Raw genomic sequence first — 23,911 nt, 5'->3', positions numbered from 1 at the left:
CTCTGAAGCATTTATTTGGGCTGCAATTTCTGAGGCTGCTAACTTTAATGAGCTTATCCTCTGCAGCAGAGGTAACTCTGGGTCTTCCATTCCTGAGGCGGTGCTCATGAGAGCCAGTTTCATCATCACGCTTGGTTTTTACGACTGCACTTGAAGAAGCGTTCAAAGTTCTTGAAATGTTCTACATTAACCGACCTTCATGTCTTAAAGTATTGATGGACTGTCGTTTCGCTTTGCTTATTTGAGCTGTTCTTGACGTAATATTAACTACTTTTTAAAAAAACCAAATAGCGGTCTTCTCTACCTTGTCACAGCACAACTGATTGGCTGAAACGCATTAAGAAGGAAAGAAATTCCACAAATTAACTTTTAAGGCACACCGGTTAATTGAAATTGATTCCAGGTGACTATCTCATGAAGCTGGTTGAGAGAATGCCAAGAGTGTGCAAAGCTGTCAAGGCAAAGTGGCTATTTGAAGAATCTCAAATATAAAATTTTGATTTGTGTTACCCTCCTTTTTTTTCTTGATTACTACATGATTCCATATGTGTTATTTCATACGTTTGATGTCTTCACTATTATTCTACAATGTAGAAATAGTAAAAATAAAGAAACCCTTGAATGAGTAGTTGTTCTAAAACCTCTGAATTCGGGGTAGATAGCCAGTTGTCGCAGTGACATCATGAACATTCCATTGAAACGGTTACTTGCATATAGTGGAGTCTTAGTTCAGACATGTAACTAGTTAAACAATGAACCTTAATCCCAACTCACAATGTTACTTACTACCCTGCATGAAGCTGCAGGTAGCTAACCAACCAGGTTCAATGTTAGCTAGCTAACATTAGGCTATAACTAGCAATGCAAATGGCACTGATATACATTTATGATCTGTGTAGTAATATTATTTGTAACGTTAACTAGCGATCCAGGTAACTTGAAATGAAGTTCGCCTTAACTTGAAATGAAAATAAATTCTGACTAAATTAGAATTGCTTAATTAATATCTGAAAATGTAGCTTGGAAGACCATCTTCTCCCTTTGTCACGGATGCCATGGTTGCCCTTTGTTTGAATATGTAATCTGGAGACAGGTATTTTATACAATAGCCTTTTGTGTGTTCTCTTTTCGACACCCTCTGCATAATTGCAATCAAACGGCAGAATTTTCTCCCTCATCTGTCATACTTTAATTCAACTGGGGGCATTCCACTGATCTCAACTCGGTCCTCTAGAAAGTGGAGAGCAACATTGTTGACGCGCGACAGACGCCTAGTTTCCTGTTCTATCTATCTATCTATCTATTTCGAGGGCATTATGTCTTTAATACAATGGGTTACCAACATATTCAAATAATAAACATATTTTCATTAAACTTTATTTTGATTATTATTTTGATTTTGAGTGAGATACCTTTGTTATGTTGGAGATGATAATATACCATTTCTTAATTGGTTTCTGGTCCTTGCAGGTATGAGGATAAGGCAAAGAAACACCTGGAACTCTATGACCTCCAGACCAAGCTGGCCTCTGATCGAGATGTGAGAGAGCCCGAGAGGCGGCTCTGTCTGGTCTCCCCGCTGAGTCGGCCCCAGGGCCAGAAACGCAAGGTCCTGCCTTCTAACCAGCCGGTCCTAGACCAGCTCTTCTTTTCCCAGCCCCAGAAAAAGAGGAGCCCTGGGCCAAAGCCCTCACAGCCACTACCGCCGTTCAGTGTGGTTACCCTCAGGCAGCGGCTTCATCGCCTCTCGTTCCAGAGCAACCCAAGACCTCAGGGCCTCCGGCTTGTAAACCGCTTGGCCTCTCAAAGCGCCTGGGTCGTTTTATGTGGTAGAAAGCTCATGTTGTTAAATCCATTTCGGGTGGAGGAGGCCTTGCTGTTTAAGAGACTTCTGGAGAATAATATACTTCCAGCAGTGAGCCTGCAGAACCCGATACAGTTAACAGATAGGTGAGAAATCTGAGTGATACGTTACCCAACAGTGAAATGTGAACATTGACCCAATCTTGTTCTTCGCTCATAAGTTTATTTCATAAAGCATTATATAATCTAGTCATTATGTAACACTATCTGGTACCATCTGGTACCTGCTATACAGTACTTATAAATTACTGGGTAGAATTGTAATTTTATAATTATACTGAACAAAAAATATAAACGCAACATGTAACAATTTCAAAGATTTTACTGAGTTACAGTTCATAAAAGGAAATCAGTCAATTGAAATAAATAAATAATGTCCTAATCTATGAATGAAACATGACTGGGCAGGGGCATGGCCTGGAAGGGCACTGACCCACCCACTTGGGAGCCAGTCACACCACTGGGGAGCTAGGCACAGCCAATCAGAATGAGTTTTCCCCCACAAAAGGGCTTCATTACAGACATAAATACTTATCAGCATCCTGCAGGTGAAGAGAGCCCGGGTGTGGGCTGGCATGGTTACACGTGTTGTGAGGTTGGTTGGATGTACTTCCAAATTCTCTGAAGAGACATTGGCTTATGGTAGAGAAATTAACATTCAATTATCTGGCAACAGCTCCGGTGGACATTCCTGCAGTCAGCATGCCAATTGCATGCTCCCTCATCTTGAGACATCTGTGGAATTGTGTTGTGACAGAACTGCACATTTGTTTGTAGATTTTTATTGTCCCCAGCACAAGGTTATCTTGGTAAAGGATAAATGCTCACTAACAGGGATGTAAACAAATTTGTGCACAAAATTTTAGCAAAATAAGCATTCTGTGCGTATGAAACATTTTTGGGATCTTTTTTTCCAGCTCCTAAAACACGGGACCAACACTTTACATGTTGCATTTATATTTTTGTACAGTGTACATGATTACTTTAGGGATCATTGTCCCATGTGGTACCAGGTATAGATTTGTTGTCCTTTGTTAATGCAATATGTGCTTGTCTTTTTTTAGTATCCTAGGGGGTGCTGAGTATACTCAGTCTCTCTGTACAATGGAGAAGGGAAGTCCTGAGCTGAGAGGAATGGCCATCTTCTCTGATCCCAGGCTTGTGGCCAACGGGTTTCAAATCACACTCACTCCAGGTAGGGTAGAATATGAATTAAATAGATTTTCATCATTGGTTGTTTAGTTGACAAATAGCCATATTTAACTTCTTGTAACTACCCATCTGGGAGCTTTGTCATCTACAGTAATTAGCATAACGCAACGGACAAAAAATATTTTCTAGAAAATATTCATGAAATTATAGTGAAACACAGCTTAGCCTTTTGTTAATCACCCTGTCATCTCAGATTTTGAAATTATGCCTTTTACAGCCAAAGCAAGACAAGCATTTGTAAGTTTATCGATAGCCTAGCATAGCATTATGCCTTGCTAGTAGCAGGCAACCTGGTCACAAATCAGAAAAGCAATCAAATTAAATCGTTTACCTTTGAGCTTCGGATGTTTTCACTCACGAGACTCTCAGTTAGATAGCAAATGTTCCTTTTTTCCAAAAATATTATTTTTGTAGCCGAAATAACTAATAACTGTTAGTTCTTCACGTTTGGCTGAGAATTCGACCGGATATTGCGGTCACGACAATGCCGAAAAGCGTGTCTGGAGGAAACCTGGCTCGATCCCTACGTTGAAGCATGGTGGTGACAGCGTCATTCTGTGGGGATGTTTTTCAGGGACTGGGAGACTGCTCTCTTAATCTTTCCCTCGATCCTGACCAAAGTACAGAGAGATCCTTGACGAAAACCTGCTTCAGAGCGCGCTCAGGACCTCCGACTAGGGTAAAGGTTCACCTTCCAACAGGACAATTGCCCTAAGCACACAGCCAAGATGACGCAGGAGTGGCTGAATGTCCTTGAGTGGCCCAGCCAGAGCTCAGACTTGACCCCAATCGAACATCTCTGGAGAGACCTGAAAATAGCTGTGCAGCGACGCTTCCCATCCAACCTGACATAGCTTGAGAGGTTCTGGAGAGAAGAATGGGAGAAACTCGCCAGATAAATTAAATCAATTTTGGGGGGATACGTGTGATTAGCAGATGCTGTTGTAGTGAAATTCTTGTGCTTCTAGCTCCCACAGTGCAGTAATATCTAAGTAGTATCGAACAAATTACTCAACATATATACACAATACACATCTAAGTAGGAATGAATAAAGACTATATACACTACCGTTCAAAAGGGTCACTTAGAAATGTCCTTGTTTTTGAAAGAAAGCAATAAAAATGGTCAATTAAAATAACATCAAATTGATGAGAAATACTGTTGTAAATGACTATTACAACTTTTTTTCCCCCTCTTCACAGAACAGCGTAAACTGGCTCTAACCAGAATAGAAAGAGCGGGAGGCCACGGTGCACAACTGAGCAAGAGGACAAGTACATTAGTGTCTCGTTTGAGAAACAGACGCCTCACAAGTCCTCAACTGGCAGCTTCATTAAATAGTACCCGCAAAACACCAGTCTTAACGCCAACAGTGAAGAGGTGTCTCCGGAATGCTGGCCTTCTAGGCAGAGTTGCAAAGAAAAAGCCATATTTCAGACTGGCCAATAAAAATAAAAGATTAAGATGGGCAAAAGAACAGACACTGGACAGAGGAACTCTGCCTAGAAGGCCAGCATCCCGGATTTGACTCTTCACTGTTGACGCTGAGACTGGTGTTTCGGGTATTATTTATTATTTGCCCTGTTTCTCAAACTAGACACTAATGTACTTGTTCAACTGAGCAAGAGGACATCGGGGCCTCCCACTCCTCTTTCTATTCTGGTTAGAGACAGTTTGCGCTGTTCTGTGAAGGGCGTCGGACACAGCGTTCTACGAGATCTTTAGTTTCTTGGCAATTTCTGGAGTGGAGGGAAGCAAAATCCAAACTGGCATCCATTGACACTTTTTTTTGGTATACCAGGACCATTCACAGTTGAGCTCACTCAGTTTAGCTGATTGGCTATTATTATTTTTTTATTATTAAGGGAGGCCAAATTCAGCAAGCAATGCAGGTGTAGAAGCACGGTGGCTAGGAAAAACTCCCTAGAAAGGCCAAAACCTAGGAAGAAACCTAGAGAGGAACCAGGCTATGTGGGGTGGCCAGTCCTCTTCTGGCTGTGCCGGGTGGAGTTTATAACATGGCCAAGATGTTCAAATGTTCATAAATGACCAGCATGGTCGAATAATAAGGCAGAACAGTTGAAACTGGAGCAGCAGCACGGCCAGGTGGACTGGAGACAGCAAGGAGTCATCATGTCAGGTAGTCCTGGGGCATGGTCCTAGGGCTCAGGTCCTCCGAGAGAGAGAGAAAGAAAGAGAGAAAGAGAGAATTAGAGGAAGCACACTTAAATTCACACAGGACACCGAATAGGACAGGAGAAGTACTCCAGATATAACAAACTGACCCTAGCCCCCCGACACAAACTACTGCAGCATAAATACTGGAGGCTGAGACAGGAGGGGTCAGGAGACACTGTGGCCCCATCCGAGGACACCCTCTGACAGGGCCAAACAGGAAGGATATATCCCCACCCACTTTGCCAAAGCACAGCCCCCACACCACTAGAGGGATATCTTCAACCACCAACTTAGCATCCTGAGACAAGGCTGAGTATAGCCCACAACGATCGCTGCCATGGCACAACCCAAGGGGGGACGCCAACCCAAACAGGATGACCACATCAGTGAATCAACCCACTCAGGTGATTCACCCCTTCCAGGGACGGCATGAGAGAGCCCCAGTAAGCCAGTGACTCAGCCCCTGTAATAGCGTTAGAGGCAGAGAATCCCAGTGGAAAGAGGGGAACCGGCCAGGCAGAGACGGCAAGGGCGGTTCGTTGCTCCAGAGCCTTTCCATTCACCTTCCCACTCCTGGGCCAGACTACACTCAATCATATGAGAGATGAGTCTTCAGTAAAGACTTAAAGGTTGAGACCGAGTTTGCGTCTCTGACATGGGTAGGTAGACCATTCCATAAAAATGGAGCTCTATAGGAGAAAGCCCTGCCTCCAGCTGTTTGCTTAGAAATTCTAGGGACAATTAGGAGGCCTGCGACCAGAGAGCATCAGATCGATGGCCTACATATACAGACAGAGGGGTGCTTTTTCACTGGCTCGAATGCTTTCTCCGGGGAGATGCATTGAGCCTCATGCGAATTGAAAGAACATTTCCAAACACAGAGAGACGAAATATACAATTAACATTTTTTGTCAAATATATTGGTCAGCATTTCCCTGGTCCTGGTAATGCAGTTGGACCCAGTGAAAGTTTGCTGACTTGTTAAAAATGATTCAAGGTTGTTGTTTTAAAAAACATTTAACCTATTTGATGACTTCAATGTTTTCCTGGTCCTATCCTTTCATCTTACTTACTTTCTCTCGCTGGTACATAAAACTGAATTTTACAGCCCACCCTTTCCTTCTGTTAGAAAATGGGCCTTTTATTATTCCTTGATTCAAGCTGTTTAAAGGTCTGAAGGATTGTGCAATTCAATTTGACAAAGGTTGGGCTCATTGGATGTCATTAATGTCATAGTTCACAAATGATTTAGAAATGTCAAACATAAGAGCTGGAGTTACAGGATTATGGTAAATTATTTCTGTCAGTATTATTTTAGCAGTGGATGAGAGGGAAAAAATAATTTCTCCCCAAAATGCTTCCATCATATGCAACATATTTAAAGTTATTCAAGGTTCTGCATTTCTTTGTATGGAAGTGGGTTTTCAGTGTTCAACATTTTCAAGTAACTTGTCTAGGTGCTGACTTGGGACCGAATTCCCTCTGGGGGGATTAACGATGATGAATCCATCCCATTATCATTAGTCATAATCCCTTGCCATCAATGCTTTAAATGTGGAGGGGGGAAATTCCCATCAAGATTCAGACAACTGATTTACCATTTTTATTAGCTTTTCAATGTTTTGATTTTTCAGTCAGTGTTTGTGTACGGGTATATTTCTGTTTTTCATATGACATCCACACAGTTTCTCTGCATTTTAATGTGTATATGTTCACTATTAATAGTGTTAGATGGTACTGAACAGTCTCAAATACCTTGAATGGCTGTGAAAGCTAAAGCAAACTACTCCCCATCCCCCTTGTCTTCAGTTGGTGTGACCTTATTTTTTTCTTGCTGTTGAAAAGTGCAAAAGGCCTTCTCCAAATCCTGTTTTTTTTTAGTGCCGGTATGGGTCACCTTAGTTGACTTTGGCATTTTGCCAGGCATTGTGCCCTCACAGTGGGTTTGTACCACAGTGTGCAGGTGAAGATAATGGCTGCCCTTTAGAGAGGGAAGAATTTCCAAGTATTTTTGTTGCCAATCCCAGCAGGTGGGTGTGAATGTGAGACTAGGTAGCCAGGATGGAGCGATTGCCAACAGTAGTAGCAATATCAGATTTTTAACAGTAATGTAATATTGCTCACATTTCTGGTCATAGGAAAATGAGTGGTATTGGTATTATAATGGTCACAGTGGTTGTTGTCTCCGAGGTCTCTTAGAACTTAAGTTGTGCTATGTTCTATCCTACAGAATAGCTGAGTGGCGGCTTGTTGCTTATTTACCCAAATTTGATCCTTTGCCAGTGCGGCCCCTATTACATTTGCTTTCCTTTCGCCAATGTTTTTCCTCATTACTGAGTGATTAATGCATGGCGACTGTGTTGTCTTGAGTCACCTGCCACTGCAAGTACTTAACCCATATCATCTTGATGCAATAGAGAAACCTACGTTTTGTGTGTCATGTGATTCCGATGGGTTCAACACAAATATTTGTTCACAGGCAAGGGTTTTGCCTCATAATAGTAGCACACAGGGTTGGAGTAACTGATTACATGTGTTTTAAAGTTACATGGAATCTGATGGAAAGATGGCACCAACAGAGAAGGGCGACATCTTAAGAGTTCCAACCCAACTTTGCTATTTATCGACTTTTTTGTGTTGGTTTTAACTTTTTTTGGTTAAACGTTCATACTTGTAACACATATGACCGCCACACACACACACTTCTTTACATCAGATTGACAGTTACTAATCTCGATTTTGACTTCGAATCCGACTTCAATTCTGACTCCGCTGTTCCCTTGTTCATACCCCATTCCTTTGTTTCATGGGCTACCAAAACACAGAGGGTGTGGACACGGTAGACGAGCCGGCATCCTGGTGAGATTGAGACGAAGAGAAAACCGACTGGCACACTATTGGCAAATGTCCAGTCACTCAAGAATAAGATGGAGGAGACTCGTGAAGAAGCTCATATCGGAGAGACTTGAGTGAAACGTGACTGGATGACTATGTACGTAGAACTCAGTGGTTTCTCCATGCAGCGGCACGATCGGATGAAGGCAGCCTCGGGCAAGTCCAAAGGGGAAGAGAGGTGTGCCTCTTCATAAACAACTGGTGCACTGCTTCCAGTGTGAAGGAAATCTCTAGCTTTTGCTCACCTGATATAGAATACCTCATGGTAAGCTGCAGACCCTTTTATCTACCAAGAGTTTTCATCTGTAATTATCATGGCTGTCTACATCCCTCCACAATCCCACACCTCTGACACTCAACAAACTGTATGGGGGCAAAAACAAACAAGAAACCACTTGACCAGAGGCAGCGTTTCTGGTGGGTGGAGACATTAACGCAGGCAGACCTTAACCATTCTACCTAACTTTTACCAACATGTCTCCTGTGCCACTAGGGGCACAAACTTTAGATCACTTTTATTCTAGCCACAGAAACGCATACAAGGCCCTCCTTTGTCCTCCCTTTGGCCATATCTGACCATGACTCTATTCTCCTTCTCCCTGATTACAAACTAAAGCTCAAACAGGAAGTACCAGTGACACGATCAATACGGAATTGGTCTGATGAAGCAGAAGCGAGGCTACAAGACTGTTTTGCTAGGGTCAGTGCTATCCGGGATCCTTGGGACGTCACTACCCTAAACCTAATGTTAACCCCTACCCTAAACATAAGAAGGAATAAGGAAACTGTTATTTAAAAACATTTTACCATGTATTTATCCCCTTAGGCACTAAACTAAAATATCTCCATGTCTACTTCATTTTTTAACTGGTACCGGGGAACTTCAGACGAGTCTTGTGAGGCTTGTGGGTGTATTAGAACAATACATTTGTAAAATGTAATAACTTAACAAAATGTGGAAAAAGGGAACGGGTTTGAATACTTTCCGAATGCATTGTACATGGCCATTAAGGCAAAATTGTTCTTCAAGATGAAGTAAAAGCAGGGTCAAATAATAAGCACAGTGTTTAAGGGTGCAACAGGTCAGTACCTCAGCAGTGACTGTCAGTTGGCTTTTCATAACCAAGCATTCAGAGGCCGAGGCAGCAGGTGCAGTAGAGAGAGGGAGGTTGTCGAAACAGCAGGTCCCGGACAAGGTAGCACGTCCGGTGAACAGGTGCAGGCAGAACAGCAGAAACTGGATCAGCAGCAAACCAGATGGACTGGGGATGAGGACAGCGGAGTTGTCAGGCCAGGTAGTCCTGACGCATGTTCGTTGGGCTCAGGTCCTATGGGAGAGATAAGCGAAATGGGATAATTAGAGGGAGCATACCTAAGATCATGCTCACCCTAGCTTCCCTGGCACATAGACTATTGGAGACTGAGGTGGGGGGTTGGGGGAAAACTGTGGCCTCATCCAAAGTTACCCCCAGACAGGAGATAACCCCACCCACTTTGCCAAAGCACAGTCCCCACATCTCCAACGGGATATCAACAGACCACTAACTTACAACCTTGACACAAGGCCGAGTATAGCCCATGAAGATCTCGCCCTACCACAAGAGCCCGAGGGGGTGCAATGCCGGACAGGAAGATCATGTCAGTGACTCAACGCACTCAAGTCAAGCCTGGTACAACTTGATGCCCCTCTCCTTGGGAGGGCATGGGAGAGTGCGAGCAAGCCAGTGAATCAGCTCCCTTAGGTTCAGAGGCAGAAAATCGCAGTGGAGAGAGGGGAGCCGGCGAGGCAGAGACAATGCCTTGACGTTTGTACAGCAGGACCAAATCGGAGAGCAAGTTCATGTAATGCTTTGTAGGTTAGCAGTAAAACCTTGAAATCAGCCCTAACCTTAACAGGAAGCCAGAGTCTAGCACTTGAGTAATATTATTTTTTTGGGGTGTTCTAGTCAAGATTCTAGCAGCCATATTTAACACTAGCTGAAGTTAATTTAGTGCCTTGTCCGGGTAGTGGAGAGTAGAGCATTGCAGTATTTATAATTTTGACGTGACAAAAGCATGGATATGCTTTTCTGCATCATTTGGGCGAAAAGTTTCAGATTGTTGCAATTTTACGAAGCCAGAAAAAAGTGGGTCTTTTTAAATAATTTTGATATGTTCGTCAAAAGAGAGATCAGGGTCCAGAGTAACGCTGAGGTCCTTCAGTTTTATTTGAGAACTGTACAACCTTTGAGATTAATTGTTAGATCCGACAGCAGACCTAGAAGTAGCATCTCTGTTTTGACTGAGTTTAAAAGTAAAAAATGTGCCTTCATCCACTTCCTTATGTCTGAAACACAGGCTTCGAGGGTTCATTTTTGGGCTTCAACATGTTTCATCAAAATGTACAGCAGTTTAAAAAAAAAAAATATTTAGCCTTTTTATTTAACCAGGTAGGCCAGTTGAGAACAAGTTCTCATTTACAACTGTGACCAAAACAACAGTTACACATGGGATAAACAAACGTACAGTCAATAACACAATAGAAAAATCTGTATACATTGTGTGCAAATGAAGTAAGGAGGTAAGGCAATAAATAGGCCAATACTGGCAAAGTAATTACACTTTAACAATTTACACTGGAGTGATATATGTGCAGATGAGGATGTGCAAGTAGAAATACTGGTGTGCAAAAGAGCAGGAAAAAAATATGGGGATGCGGTAGGTAGTTGTTTAGATGGGCTATTTACAGATGGGCAGGGTACAGCTGCAGCGATTGGTAAACTGCTCTGACAGCTGACGCTTAAAGTTAGTGAGGGAGATATGTCTCCAACTTCAGTGATTTTTGCAATTCGTTCCAGTCATTGGCAGCAGAGAACTGGAAGGGAAGGTGGCCAAAGTAGGTGTTTGCTTTGGGGATGACCAGTAAAATATACCTGCTGGAGCGTATGCTACGGGTGGGTGTTGCTATGGTGACCAGTGAGCTGAGAAATCAAATCAAATGTTATTTGTCACCGCGGGTGCGGGCAGGCAGAACAGTTGAAACTAGAGCAGCAGCACAGCCAGGTAGTCCTGAGGCATGGTCCTAGGGCTCAGGTCCTCCTCCGAGAGAGAATTAGAGAGGGCATACTTAAATTCACACAGGACACCGGATAAGACAGGAAAAGTACTCCAGATATAACAAACTGACCCTAGCCCCCCGACACATAAACTACTGCAGCATAAATACTGGAGGATGAGACAGGAGGGGTCAGGAGACACTGTGGCTCCATCCGATGATACCCTCGGACAGGGCCAAACAGGAAGGCTATAACCCCACCCACTTTGCCAAAACACAGCCCCCACACCACTAGAGGGATATCTTCAACCACCAACTTACCATCCTGAGACAAGGCTGAGTATAGCCCACAAAGATCTCCGCCATGGCACAACCCAAGGTGGGGGGCGCCAACCCAGACAGGAAGATCACATCAGTGACTCAACCCACTCAAGTGACGCACCCCTCCTAGGGACGGCATGAAAGAGCACCAGTAACCCAGTGACTCAGACCCTGTAATAGGGTTAGAGGCAGAGAATCCCAGTGGGAAGAGCGGTACTGGCCAGGCAGAGACCGCAAGGGCGGTTCGTTGCTCCAGAGCCTTTCCGTTCACCTTCACACTCCTGGGCCAGACTACATTCAATCATATGACCCACTGAAGAGATAAGTCTTCAGTAAAGACTTAACTTGTTATGGCTGCAATCCCACTAACGGGATAAGTGTCATCAACAACCGCTGAATAGCATAGCGCTACATTCAATAAATATTACTATAAATATTTATATTCATGAAATCACAAGTGCAATATAGGAAAACACAGTTTAGCCTTTTGTTAATCCACGTGTCGTGTCAGAGTTTATGCTTTACAGCGAAAGCAATCCAAGCGTTTGTGTAAATGTATCGATCGCACGACAAAACATTAAGTACACTTAGCATCAGGTAGCTTGGTCACGAAAATCATAAAAGCAATCAAATTAATCGTTTTACCTTTGATCTTCAGATGTTTTCACTCACGAGACTCCCAGTTACACAACAAATGTTCCTTTTGTTCCATAAAGATTATTTTTATATCCAAAATACCTCTTCGTTTGCTGCGTTATGTTCAGAAATCCACAGGAAAGAGCGGTCATGACAACGCAGCCGAAAATTTCAAATGGTTTCAATAATGTCCACAGAAGCATGTCAAATGTTTTTTATAACCAATCCTCAGGTTGTTATTAAAATATATAATCGATAATATATCAACCGCAAATGTCTTTCACAGTAGGTGAGGGAAAAGCGATACCTATCCAAACTCTGTTGCGCGAGCAAAACTCATGTGACCACTTTAACGCAATAGTTTCAGGCTTTTATCTTGAAAAATGAGCCAGAACGAAAACATGTCTGAAGACTGACACGTTGAGGAAGCGATAGAAAAAGGAATCTGGTTGATATCCCTTTAAATGGAGCAAAGTCAGGCTATGGAACTTGGAGTTTTCAAAATAGAAGCCACTTCCTGTTTTGATTTTCCTCAGGGTTTCGCCTGCACTATCAGTTCTGTTATACTCACAGACAATATTTGGACAGTTTTGGAAACTTTAGAGTTTTCTATCCAATACTAATAATATGCATATATTAGCAACTGATGAGCTGGCTGTTTACAATGGGCACCTTTTCATCCAAGCTACTCAATACTGCCCCTGCAGCCATAAAGTTAAAGGTTGAGACCGAGTTTGCATCTCTCACATGGGTAGGCAGACCATTCCATAAAAATGGAGCTCTATAGGAGAAAGCCCTGCCTCCAGCTGTTTGCTTAGAAATACTAGGGACAATGAGGAGGCCTGCGTCTTGTGACCGTAGCATACGTGTAGGTATGTACGGCAGGACCAAATCAGAGAGATAGGTAGGAGCAAGCCCATGTAATGCTTTGTAGGTTAGCAGTAACCTTGAAATTAGCCCTTGCCTTGACAGGAAGCCAGTGTAGGGAGGCTAGCACTGGAGTAATATGATCATTTTCTGGGGTTCTAGTCAGGATTCTAGCAGCCTTATTTAGCACTAACTAAGTTTATTTAGTGCTTTATCCGAGGTAGCCGGAAAGTAGAGCATTGCAGTAGTCTAACCTAGAAGTAACAAAAGCATGGATACATTTTTCTGCATCATTTCTGGACAGAAAGTTTCTGATTTTTGCCATGTTACGTAGATGGAAAAAAAGCTGTTCTTGAAATGGTCTTGATATGTTCGTCAAAAGAGAGATCAGGGTCCAGAGTAACGCAGAGGTCCTTCAGTTTTATTTGAGACGACTGTACAACCATTAAGATTAATTGTCAGATTCAACAGAAGATCTCTTTGTTTCTTGGGACCTAGAACAAGCATCTCTGTTTTGTCCGAGTTTAAAAAGAGAAAGTTTGCAGCCATCCACTTCCTTGTGTCTGAAACACAGGCTTCTCGCGAGGGCAATTTTGGGGCTTCACCATGTTTCATTGAAATGTACAGCTATGTGTCATCCGCATAGCAGTGAAAGTTAACATTATGTTTTCGAATGACATCCCCAAGAGAAAATATATAGTGAAAACAATAGTGTTCCTAAAACGGAACCTTGAGGAACACCGAAATTTACAGTTGATTTGTCAGAGGACAAGCCATTCACAGAGAGAAACTGATATCTTTCCGACAGATAGATCTAAACCAGGCCAGAACTTGTCCGTGTAGACCAATTTGGGTTTCCAATCTCTCCAAAAGAATGTGGTGATCGATGGTATCAAAAGCAGCACTAAGGTCTAGGAGCACGAGGACCGATGCAGAGCCTCGGTCTGATGCCATTAAAAGGTAATTTACCACCTTCACAAGTGCACTCTCAGTGCTAATACCAGACTGAAGCATTTTGTATACATTGTTTGTCTTCAGGAAGGCATTGAGTTGCTGCGCAACAGCCCTTTCTAAAATCTTTGAGAGGAATGAAAGATTCGATATAGGCCGATAGTTTTTATATTTTCTGGGTCAAGGTTTGGCTTTTTCAAGAGAGGCTTTATTACTGCCACTTTTAGTGAGTTTGGTACACATCCGGTGGATAGAGCCGTTTATTATGTTCAACATAGGAGGGCCAAGCACAGGAAGCAGCTCTTTCAGTAGTTTAGTTGGAATAGGGTCCAGTATGCAGCTTGAAGGTTTAGAGGCCATGATTATTTTCATCATTGTGTCAAGAGATATAGTACTAAAACACTTGAGTGTCTCTCTTGATCCTAGATTCTGGCAGAGTTGTGCAGACTCAGGACAACTGAGCTTTGAAGGAATACCTAGATTTAAAGAGGAGTCCGTTATTTGCTGTCTAATAATCATGATCTTTTCCTCAAAGAAGTTCATGAATTTATTACTGCTGAAGTGAAAGCCATCCTCACTTGGGGAGTGTTGCTTTTTAGTTAGCTTTGCGACAGTATCAAAAAGAAATTTCGGATTGCCCTTATTTTCCTCAATTAAGTTGGAAAAATAGGACGATCGAGCAGCAGTAAGGGCTCTTCGATAATACACGGTACTGTCTTTCCAAGCTAGTCAGAAGACTTCCAGTTTGGTGTGGCGCCATTTCCGTTCAAATTTTCTGGAAGCTTGCTTCAGAGCTCTGGTATTTTCTGTATACCAGGGAGCTAGTTTCTTATGAGAAATGTTTTTAGAGGTGCAACTGCATCTAGGGTATTGAGCAAGGTTAAATTGAGTTCCTCAGTTAGGTGGTTAAAGGATTTTTGTCCTCTGACGTCATTGGGTAGGCAGAGGGAGTCTGGAAGGGCATCATGGAATCTTTGTTTTGTCTGTGAATTTATAGCATGAGTTTTGATGCTCCTTGGTTGGGGTCTGAGCAGATTATTTGTTGCAATTGCAAACGTAATAAAATGGTGGTCCGATAGTCCAGGATTATGAGGGGAAAACATTAAGATCCACAACATTTATTCCGTGGGACAAAACTAGGTCCGGAGTATGACTGTGACAGTGAGTAGTTCCAGAGACATGTTGGACAAAACCCACTGAGTCGATGATGGCTCCGAAAGCCTTTTGGAGTGGGTGGACTTTTACATGTGAATATTAAAGTCACCAAAAATGTTATATTATCTGCTATGACTACAAAGTCCGATAGGAAGTCAGGGAACTCAATGAGGAACGGTGGATATAGCCCAGGAGGCCTGTAAACAGTAGCTATAAAATGTGATTGAGTAGGCTGCATAGATTTCATGACTAGAAGCTCAAAAGATGAAAACGTCTTTTTTATTTTTTGTAAATTGAAATTTGCTATCGTAAATGTTAGCAACACCTTGGGATATATGGTCACTAGTGTAACCAGGAGGTGAGGCCTCATTTAACACAGTAAATTCTTCAGGCTTAAGCCATGATTCAGTCAGGCCAATCACATCAAGATTATGATCAGTGATTAGTTAATTGACTCTAATTGCCTTTGAAGTAAGGGATCTAACATTAAGTAGCCCTATATTGAGATGTGAGGTATCACGATCTCTTTCAATAATGACAGGAATGGAGGAGGTTTTTATCCTAGTGAGATTGCTAAGGCAAACCCCCAACCCAGGTCGAGGCACAGACATGGTCTCAATGGGGATAGCTGAACTGACTACACTGACTGTGCTAGTGGCAGACTCCACTAAGCTGGCAGGCTGGCTAACAGCCTGCAGCACAATTCCAGTGGGTCAGAAGTTTACATACACTAAGTTGACTGTGCCTTTAAACAGATTGGAAAATTCCAGAAAATTATGACATGGCTTTAGAAGCTTCTGATATAGGCTAATTGACATCATTTGAGTCATTTGGAGGTGTACCTGTGGATGTATTTCAAGGCCTACCTTCAAACTCAGTGCCTCTTTGCTTGACATCCATGGGAAAATCAAAAGAAATGAGCCAAGACCTTGTAGACCTCCACAAGTCTGGTTCATCCTTGGGAGCAATTTCCAAACGCCTGGAGGCACCACGTTCATCTGTACAAACAATAGTATGCAAGTATAAACACCATGGGACCGCGCAGCCGTCATACCTCTCAGGAAGGAGATTCATTCTGTCTCCTAGAGATTAATGTACTTTGGCGCGAAAAGTGCAAATCAATCCCAGAACAACAGCAAAGGACCTTCTGAAGATGCTGGAGGAAACCGGCACAAAAGTATATATATCCACAGTAAAACAAGTCCTATATCGACATGAACTGAAAATCCGCTCAGCAAGGAAGAAGCCACTGCTCCAAAACCGCCATAAAGTCAGACTACAGTTTGCAACTGCACATGGGGACAAAGATTGTACTTTTTTGGAGAACTGTCCTCTGGTCTGATGAAACAAAAATAGAACTGTTTGGCCATAATGACCATCGCTATGTATAGAGGAAAAAGGGGGAGGCTTGCAAGCTGAAGAACACCATCCCAACCGTGAAGCATCATGTTGTGGGGGTGCTTTGCTGCAGGAGGGACTGGTGCACTTCACAAAATAGATGGCATCATGAGGTAGGACAATGATGTGGATATATTGAAGCAACATCTCAAGACATCACTCAGGAAGTTAAAGCTTGGTCGCAAATGAGTCTTCCAAATGGACAAGGACCCCAAGCATACTTCCAAAGTTGTGGCAAAATGGCTTAAGGACAACAAAATCAACGTATTGGAGTGGCCATCACAAATCCCTGACATCCATCCCATAGAACATTTGTGGGCAGAACTTAAACAGCGTGTGTGAGCAAGCTCTGTCAGGAGGAATGGGCCAAAATTAATCCAATTTATTGTGGGAAGCTTGTAGAAGGCTGGAAGCTTGTGGAAGGCTACCCAAAACGTTAAACAATTTGAAGGCAATGCTTCCAAATACAAATTCAGTATATGTAAACTTCTGAGCCACTGGGAATGTGATGAAAGAAATAAAAGCTGAAATATATCATTCTCCACTATTAATCTGATATTTTATATTCTTCAAATAAAGTGGTGATCCTAACTGACCTAAGATTAGGATTAAATGTCAGGAATTGTGAAATACTGAGTTTAAATGTATTTGTCTAAGGTGTATGTAAACTTACGACTTCAACTGTAATTGGCGACCCAGGCGAGGCAGTCATTAGAGAAACCAAGGCTGTTGAGTCTGCCAATTTAAGAATGCGGTGATTGACAGAGTCGAAAGCCTTATCCTTAGCCTATGGTCGATGAAGCTGCACAGTAAAGTCTTTTATCGGTGGCGGTTATGATATTGTTTAGGACATTTGAGCGTGGCTGTGGTGAAGCCGTGACCAGCTTGAAACCAGATTGCATAGCGGAGAAGGTACAGTGGGATTTGAAATGGTCAGTCATCTGTTGATTCACTTGGCGTTCGAAGACTTTAGAAAGGCTGGGCAGGATTGTATAGGTCTGTAACAGTTTGGGTCTAGAGTGTCTCCCCCTTTGAAGAGGGGGATGACCGCGGCCAGTTTCCAATCTTTAGGAATCTCAGACGATACAACAGAGAGGTTGAACAGACTAGTAAATAGGGGTTGCAACAATGGTGGCGGATCATTTTAGGAAGAGATGGTCCAAATTGTCTTGCCCAGCTGATTTGTAGGGATCCAGGGGGCTTGGGCCAGTTGCTGCGGGGGGTGCAGAGATGTTGCCTGGGGTTGGGGTAGCCAGGTGGAAAGCATGGCCAGCCGTAAAGAAATGTTTATTGAAATTCTCGATAATCATGGATTTATCAGTGGTGACAGTTTTTCCTAGTGCAGTGGGCAGCAGGAAGGAGGTACTCTTATCCATCGACTTTAGTGTCCCAAAACTTTTGGGAATTAGTGCTTTGTCTGCATAGCAGTAAAAGTTGAGTGTTTCTGAATGACATCACCAAGAGGTAACATAATGACTTCAGTTGTAAAACTGAATAGGTATCCCCCTTTCCCTTCCCTTTCCCTACATAGTGAAAACAATAGTGGTCTTATAACGGAACCTTGCGGAACACCGAAGCGTGCCATTGATTTGTCAAAGGACAAACCATCCACAGAGACGAACTGATGAGATCTAAACCAGATAAGAACTTGTCTGTATAGATCAATTATTTTCCAATCGCTCCAAAATAATGTGGTGATTGATGGTGTCGAAAGCGGCACTTACTTGACCCTGCTTATCATGTATGAACATTTAAAGTTAGGTGCGTGGATATGAAAACCAGTCAGTATCTCGTGTGATCACCGTTTGCCTCAAGTGGCGTGACACGTCTCCTTCACATAGAGTTGGTCAGGCTGTTGATTGTGGCCCGTGGAATGTTGTCTCCTGCCTCTTCAATAGCTGTGTGAAGTTGCTAGATATTCGCGGGAACTGGAACACGCTGTCGTACTCGCCGATCCAGAGCATCCCAAATGTTTGTTTCACTCCTGCAAGGTCTTAGTAGCTTACAGGAAATGTGTACAGATCTTTGCTACATGGCGCTGTGTGTTATCATGCTGAAACATGAGGTGATGGCGGCGGATGAATGGCACGACAATGGGCCTAAGGATCTCGTGACGGTATCTCTGTGCATTCAAATTGCCATAGATCAAATGCAATTGTGTTTGTTTTCCGTAGCTTATGCCTGCCCCTACCATAACCCCATCGCCACCATGGGCACTCTGTTCACAACGTTGATATCAGCAAACCGCTCGACCACATGAAGCCATACACATCTATGTGGTTGTGAGGCCGGTTGGAGGTACTGCCAAATTCTCTAAAACAATGTTGGAGACTGCTTATGGTAGAGAAATTAACGTTCAATTTTCTGGCAACAACTCTGTTGGACATTCCTGGTGTCAGCATGCAAAATGCACACTCCCTCAACTTGACATCTGTGACATTGTTGTGTGACAAAACTGCGCATTTTAGAATGGCCTTTTATTTTCCCCAGCACCAAGGACTACTTGTGTAATGATCATGCTGTTTAATCAGCTTCTTGATATGCCACACCTGTCACGTGGATAGATTATCTTGGCAAATGAGAAATGCTCACTGATGGGGATGTTAACAAATTTGTGCGCACTATTTTTTACAAGCTTTTTGTGCGTATGGAACATTTCTGTTATCTTTTATTTCAGCTCATTAAACATGGGACCAACACTGTATAATTTTTATTCAACAACATTGTATGCCATTAGGATCATTTTCCGCCTCAATATTTTGTTTCCAGTCTGCAAAGACATCGTAATAGTCATTTAGCACTCTATTTGGTCCCTTGAATGTTTTACTTGGACCCCAGTATGGGTGTAAATCACAATATTTATTTATTATTATTTCCTGGATAGTTGTTAGTGTCTAGAGTATATTAATCCTTGTTTTCTGCTTTCTTTGGCCAGGGTCCTCGTCCACTGAGAGACATCTGGAAGTGACAGCGATGGCCGACTGCGTGCCTTTCCTCGGTATGGAGGACCTCAGGGAGATCCTTACAGCTGTTCTGCACAGGAATGCTAAGACCGTACAGGAGTGCCGGCCGCTAAAAGTCACCAACTACCTTCAGGTGTGAAACTAACATTGATTCATGTACCTGAAAATAAAGCTCACTTACACAATAATAAATGTATGTGTGAATATACAGTGCCTTCAGAAAGTATTCACACCCGTTGACTCTGCACATTTTGGTGTTAAAGCCCGAATTTAAAATGTATTCAATTTTAGTTTTTTGGGGGGTTCACTGGTCTACACAAATATCCATAATATCAACGTGGAATTATGTTGTTAGAAATGTTTACAAATTAATTAAATATGAAACTCTGGACTGTAATTGAGTCATTCAACCCATTTGTAATGGCAAGCCTAAATAAATTCAGGAGTAAACATTTGCTTTACAAGTCACATAATAAGTTGCAATAGTAGTGTTTAACATGATTTTTGAATGATTACCTCATCTCTGGACCCCACACATACAATTATTTGTAAGGTCCCTCAGTCGAGAATGAATTTCAAACACAGGTTCAACCACAAAGACCAGGGACGTTTTCCAATGCCTCGCAAAAAAGGGCACCTATTGGTAGATGGGTAACCATAAAAAAAGCAGACATTGAATATCCCTTTGAGCATGGTGAAGTTATTAATTACACTTTGGATGGTGTATCAATACACCCAGTCACTACAAAGGTACATATGTCCTTCCTAACTCAGTTGCCGGAGAGGAAGGAAACCACTCAGGGATTTCACCACGAGTCCAACGATGACTTTAAAACCGCTACAGAGTTTAATGGCTGTGATAGAAGAAAACTGAGGCTGTATCAACATTGTAGTTACTCCACAATACTAACCTAATTGACAGAGAAAAGAAGGAAGCCTGTACAGAATACAAATATTCCCAAACATTCATCATTTTTGCAACAAGGCACTAGTTATACTGCAAACAAAATGTGGCAGAGAAATTCACTTATTGTCCTGAACACAAAAAGTGTTCAAAACACATTAAAGTACCACTCACCATATTTTCAAGCATAGTAGTGGCTGCATTGTGTCAAGGGTATGCTTGTAATCGTGTACATGTTTTCACACCTGATTGGTGTAACACTTTTTATCCATCCCTAGCAAACGCAGCTGATTAATCAAATTTGCGTTCTAAGCTGAATATCATGATTAGGTGATTATTGTTCACTGGGGGAAAACTGTGACACCAATCCGACCCTCTAGGACTGGAATTGCCCACCCCTGTTATAGAGTATTGTGTGTAGATGGGTGAGAAAAAACATTGATTTAATGCATTTTGAATTCAGGCTATAACACAACAAAATGTAGAATAAGTCGAGGGGTATGAATAATTTCTGAAGGCACTGTGTGTATACATAAGGTTCCTTCCTATACTGTACTTTCCTGGCGGTAAATTGATGTGAAGGTTTTGAAAGCCCTTTATCATGTAATGAAAGTGGAGATGGAGTCAAGACCGGAACACTCCAGTCCGAGTCCCATTGAGACCCAGACCCTGTATATTGACACCATGATGAGACCAAGACCAATTCATTGTGATAAAACGAGACCCAGAGAAATAATACATTCTCTCTAAACATTTGGCATCTGGCTTCCACGTTTAAAAAGCAAGGTAAGTAAGAGTAGCCATGTCCAAACCTGAATGGGCCCATGGGGCAAAAGCCTACCTCTTGTTTGTATTATAAAACAGCTTGATGTACAAGTACACCACCTGGACAGGATGCTAGTCTATCACAGGGCCTAACCACAAATCCATCTCCCCAACACCCAACCTTCCAATCTCAGGGCAGATACTCTTACCCCCAAGGCCACTGAGTTGGCCAGAAAGCAAGGTGGTGCATCTTGACCACATGAGTTTAGAGACTACAAAAAACAATGTTATTTTCTGATACTATGAGCCGAGATCAAGACCCAGACCAGGATAGTGGTGCCAAGAAGCAGAAACCCAATGTCAACATCAAGACCACTAGATCAAGACTCTATCTCTAGGTGAAAGCCAAATATACTCACTATGTTGCCTTTAATGCATGATGGTGTGTTCCGCTTGAAGGGAGAAGCTGTTCGACTGGCCCGTCAGCTGCCTGTGACCCTTGCCAAAGAGGATGTAGAGAACATACTTTTGCGGATGCAACAGCAGCTAGAGGAGACCAGCCAAGCCTGCATCCATGGACAAGCCTTTTTCCACCACCTTTCTGACATTCCTGACACCGAACAAGAGGCGCTGAAGATCATGTCCAATATTTTGTAGCTTTGTTATCTTTTGTTACCTTTTCCATGGAGGTATAGAGCTAGTTAAAACAAACCCTGGATAAAGTGCATTCGGAAAGTAATCAGACCCCTTGACTTTTTCCACATTTTGTTATGTTACAGTCTTACTCTAAAAGGGATTAACTTGTTTTTTGTTCATCAATCTACACACTACACCATAATGACGAAGCAAAAACTGGTTTTTAGAAATTTTTGCAAATGTATTAAAAATGAAACACTGAAATAGTACATTTACGTAAGTATTCAGACCCTTACTCAGTACTTTGTTGATGCACCTTTGACAGCGATTACAGCCTCGTATTCTTGGGTATGACGCTACAAGCTTGGCACACCTGAATTTTGGGGGGGTTTCTCCCTTTTTTCTCTGGAGATTCTCTCAAGCTCTGTCAGGTTGGATGGGGAGCGTCGCATCTCTCCAGAGATGTTCGGGTTCTGGCTGGCTGGCATTGAGAGACTTGTCCCGAAGTCACTCCTGCATTGTCTTGGCTGTGTGCTTAAGGTCGTTGTCCTGTTGGAAGGTGAACCTTCGCCCCAGTCTGAGGTCCTGAGTGCTCTGGAGCAGGTTTTCATCAAGCATCTCTCTGTAAATTTGCTTCGTTCATCTTTCCCTCGATCCTGACTAGTCTCCCAGTCCCTGCCTCTGAAAAACATGGTGCCAGGTTTCCTCCAGACATGACGCTTGGCATTCAGGCCAAAAAGTTAAATCTTGGTTTTATCAGACCAGAGAATATTGTTCCTCATGGTCTGAGAGTCCTTTTAGGTGCATTTTGGCAAGCTCCAAGTGGGCTGTCGTACCTTTTACTGAGGAGTGTCTTCTGTCTGGCCACTCTACCACAAAGGCCTGATTGGTGGAGTGTTGTAGAGATGGTAGTCCTCCTGGAAGGTTCACCCATCTCCACAGAGGAACTGTGGACCTCTGTCAGAGTGACCATCCGGTTCAAGGTCACCTCCCTGACAGTCTCTTCTCTCCCGATTTGCTCAGTTTGGCCGGGCGTCCAGCTCTAGGAAGAGTCTTGGTGGTTCCAAACTTCTTCCATTTAAGAATGATGGAGGTCACTGTGTTCTTGGACTTTCATTGCTGCATACATTTTTTTTTGGTACCATTCCCCAGATCTGTGCCTTGACACAACCCTGTGTCGGAGCTCTACGGACAATTCCTTCCTCATGACTTGGTTTTTGCACTGACATGCACTGTCAACTGTGGGACCTTATATAGACTGGTGATGTTACCACAGGTGAACTCCAATCAAGTTGTAGAAACATCTCAAGGATGATCAATGGAAACAGGATGCACCTGAGCTCAATTTCGAGTTGTATAGCAAAGGGTCTGAATACTTATGTAAATAAGCTCTTTCTGTTTTTTATTTTTAATACATTTGCAAAACTTTTGAAAAATCTATTTTCTCTTTGTCATTATTGGGTATTGTGTGTAGATTGCTGACATGTATTTTTATTTAACCCATATTTGAAGATCTGCTTATAATCTAGATGTTTTTTTATTTTTTTTATGCAGGTCTTCATAATAAATGGTTGTATGTATATATTTACTAATGTTAATGAAAGTCAATAAATGCATGTTATACAATTATTATTTTTTACATAGTTTATTTAGTTAAGCAGGTCTTAAGGTTACAAGAAACATCCATAGTCGATAAGATGAATATCTAATACATACATTATATTTAGATTTTGCACAACACTTTTGATTAATTCTTCAAAGTAATAATAAATATGCTCTCCTAAGTTTTTGTTAATGGATGAATTGGTCATCAAATTTGATCTGATCTTCATTTAAGTCACAACAATAGACAAACAGTGTGCTTCAACTAATAACACGCAAATTATTGTATTTTTCTTGTCTAAATTGAATACAAAATTAAACATTCACAGTGTAGGTTGGAAAAAGTATGTGAACCCCTAGACTAATGACTAGTGACTTCTCCAAAAGCTAATTGGACTCGGGAGTCAGCTAACCTGGAGTCCAATCAATGAGACGAGATTGGAGATGTTGGTTAGTGCTTCCCTGCGATAAAAAAAACTGTCACAAAATTTGAGTTTGCTATTCACAAGAAGCATTGCCTGATGTGAACC

The 23,911-nt window shown here is 42.3% G+C and overlaps 1 protein-coding gene across 9 annotated transcripts in view; it reads left to right on the top strand.

The window, feature by feature from the left end:
* Nucleotides 1-23,911, top strand: part of pms1 (PMS1 homolog 1, mismatch repair system component) — a 66,014-nt gene that overhangs the window by 29,111 nt on the left and 12,992 nt on the right. For 6 of the 9 annotated variants that reach the window (XM_035773207.2, XM_035773205.2, XM_035773204.2 and 3 more), the window contains exons 10-13: nucleotides 1,471-1,950; nucleotides 2,928-3,058; nucleotides 19,447-19,607; nucleotides 21,603-23,408. In XM_035773207.2, the coding sequence (XP_035629100.1) occupies nucleotides 1,471-1,950; nucleotides 2,928-3,058; nucleotides 19,447-19,607; nucleotides 21,603-21,800 (970 nt within the window). In that variant the 3' untranslated portion in view covers nucleotides 21,801-23,408. Of the gene's footprint in view, nucleotides 1-1,470; nucleotides 1,951-2,927; nucleotides 3,059-3,649; nucleotides 4,446-8,079; nucleotides 8,623-19,446; nucleotides 19,608-21,602; nucleotides 23,409-23,911 lie in introns of those variants that run through there. The other 3 variants (XM_052521926.1, XM_035773210.2, XM_052521927.1) reach the window with 3 other exon arrangements.

The sequence above is a fragment of the Oncorhynchus keta genome, chromosome 7 (assembly GCF_023373465.1).
Source record: "Oncorhynchus keta strain PuntledgeMale-10-30-2019 chromosome 7, Oket_V2, whole genome shotgun sequence".
NCBI classification, from domain to species: domain Eukaryota; kingdom Metazoa; phylum Chordata; class Actinopteri; order Salmoniformes; family Salmonidae; genus Oncorhynchus; species Oncorhynchus keta.
This window is presented reverse-complemented; position numbering and strand designations above follow the sequence as displayed.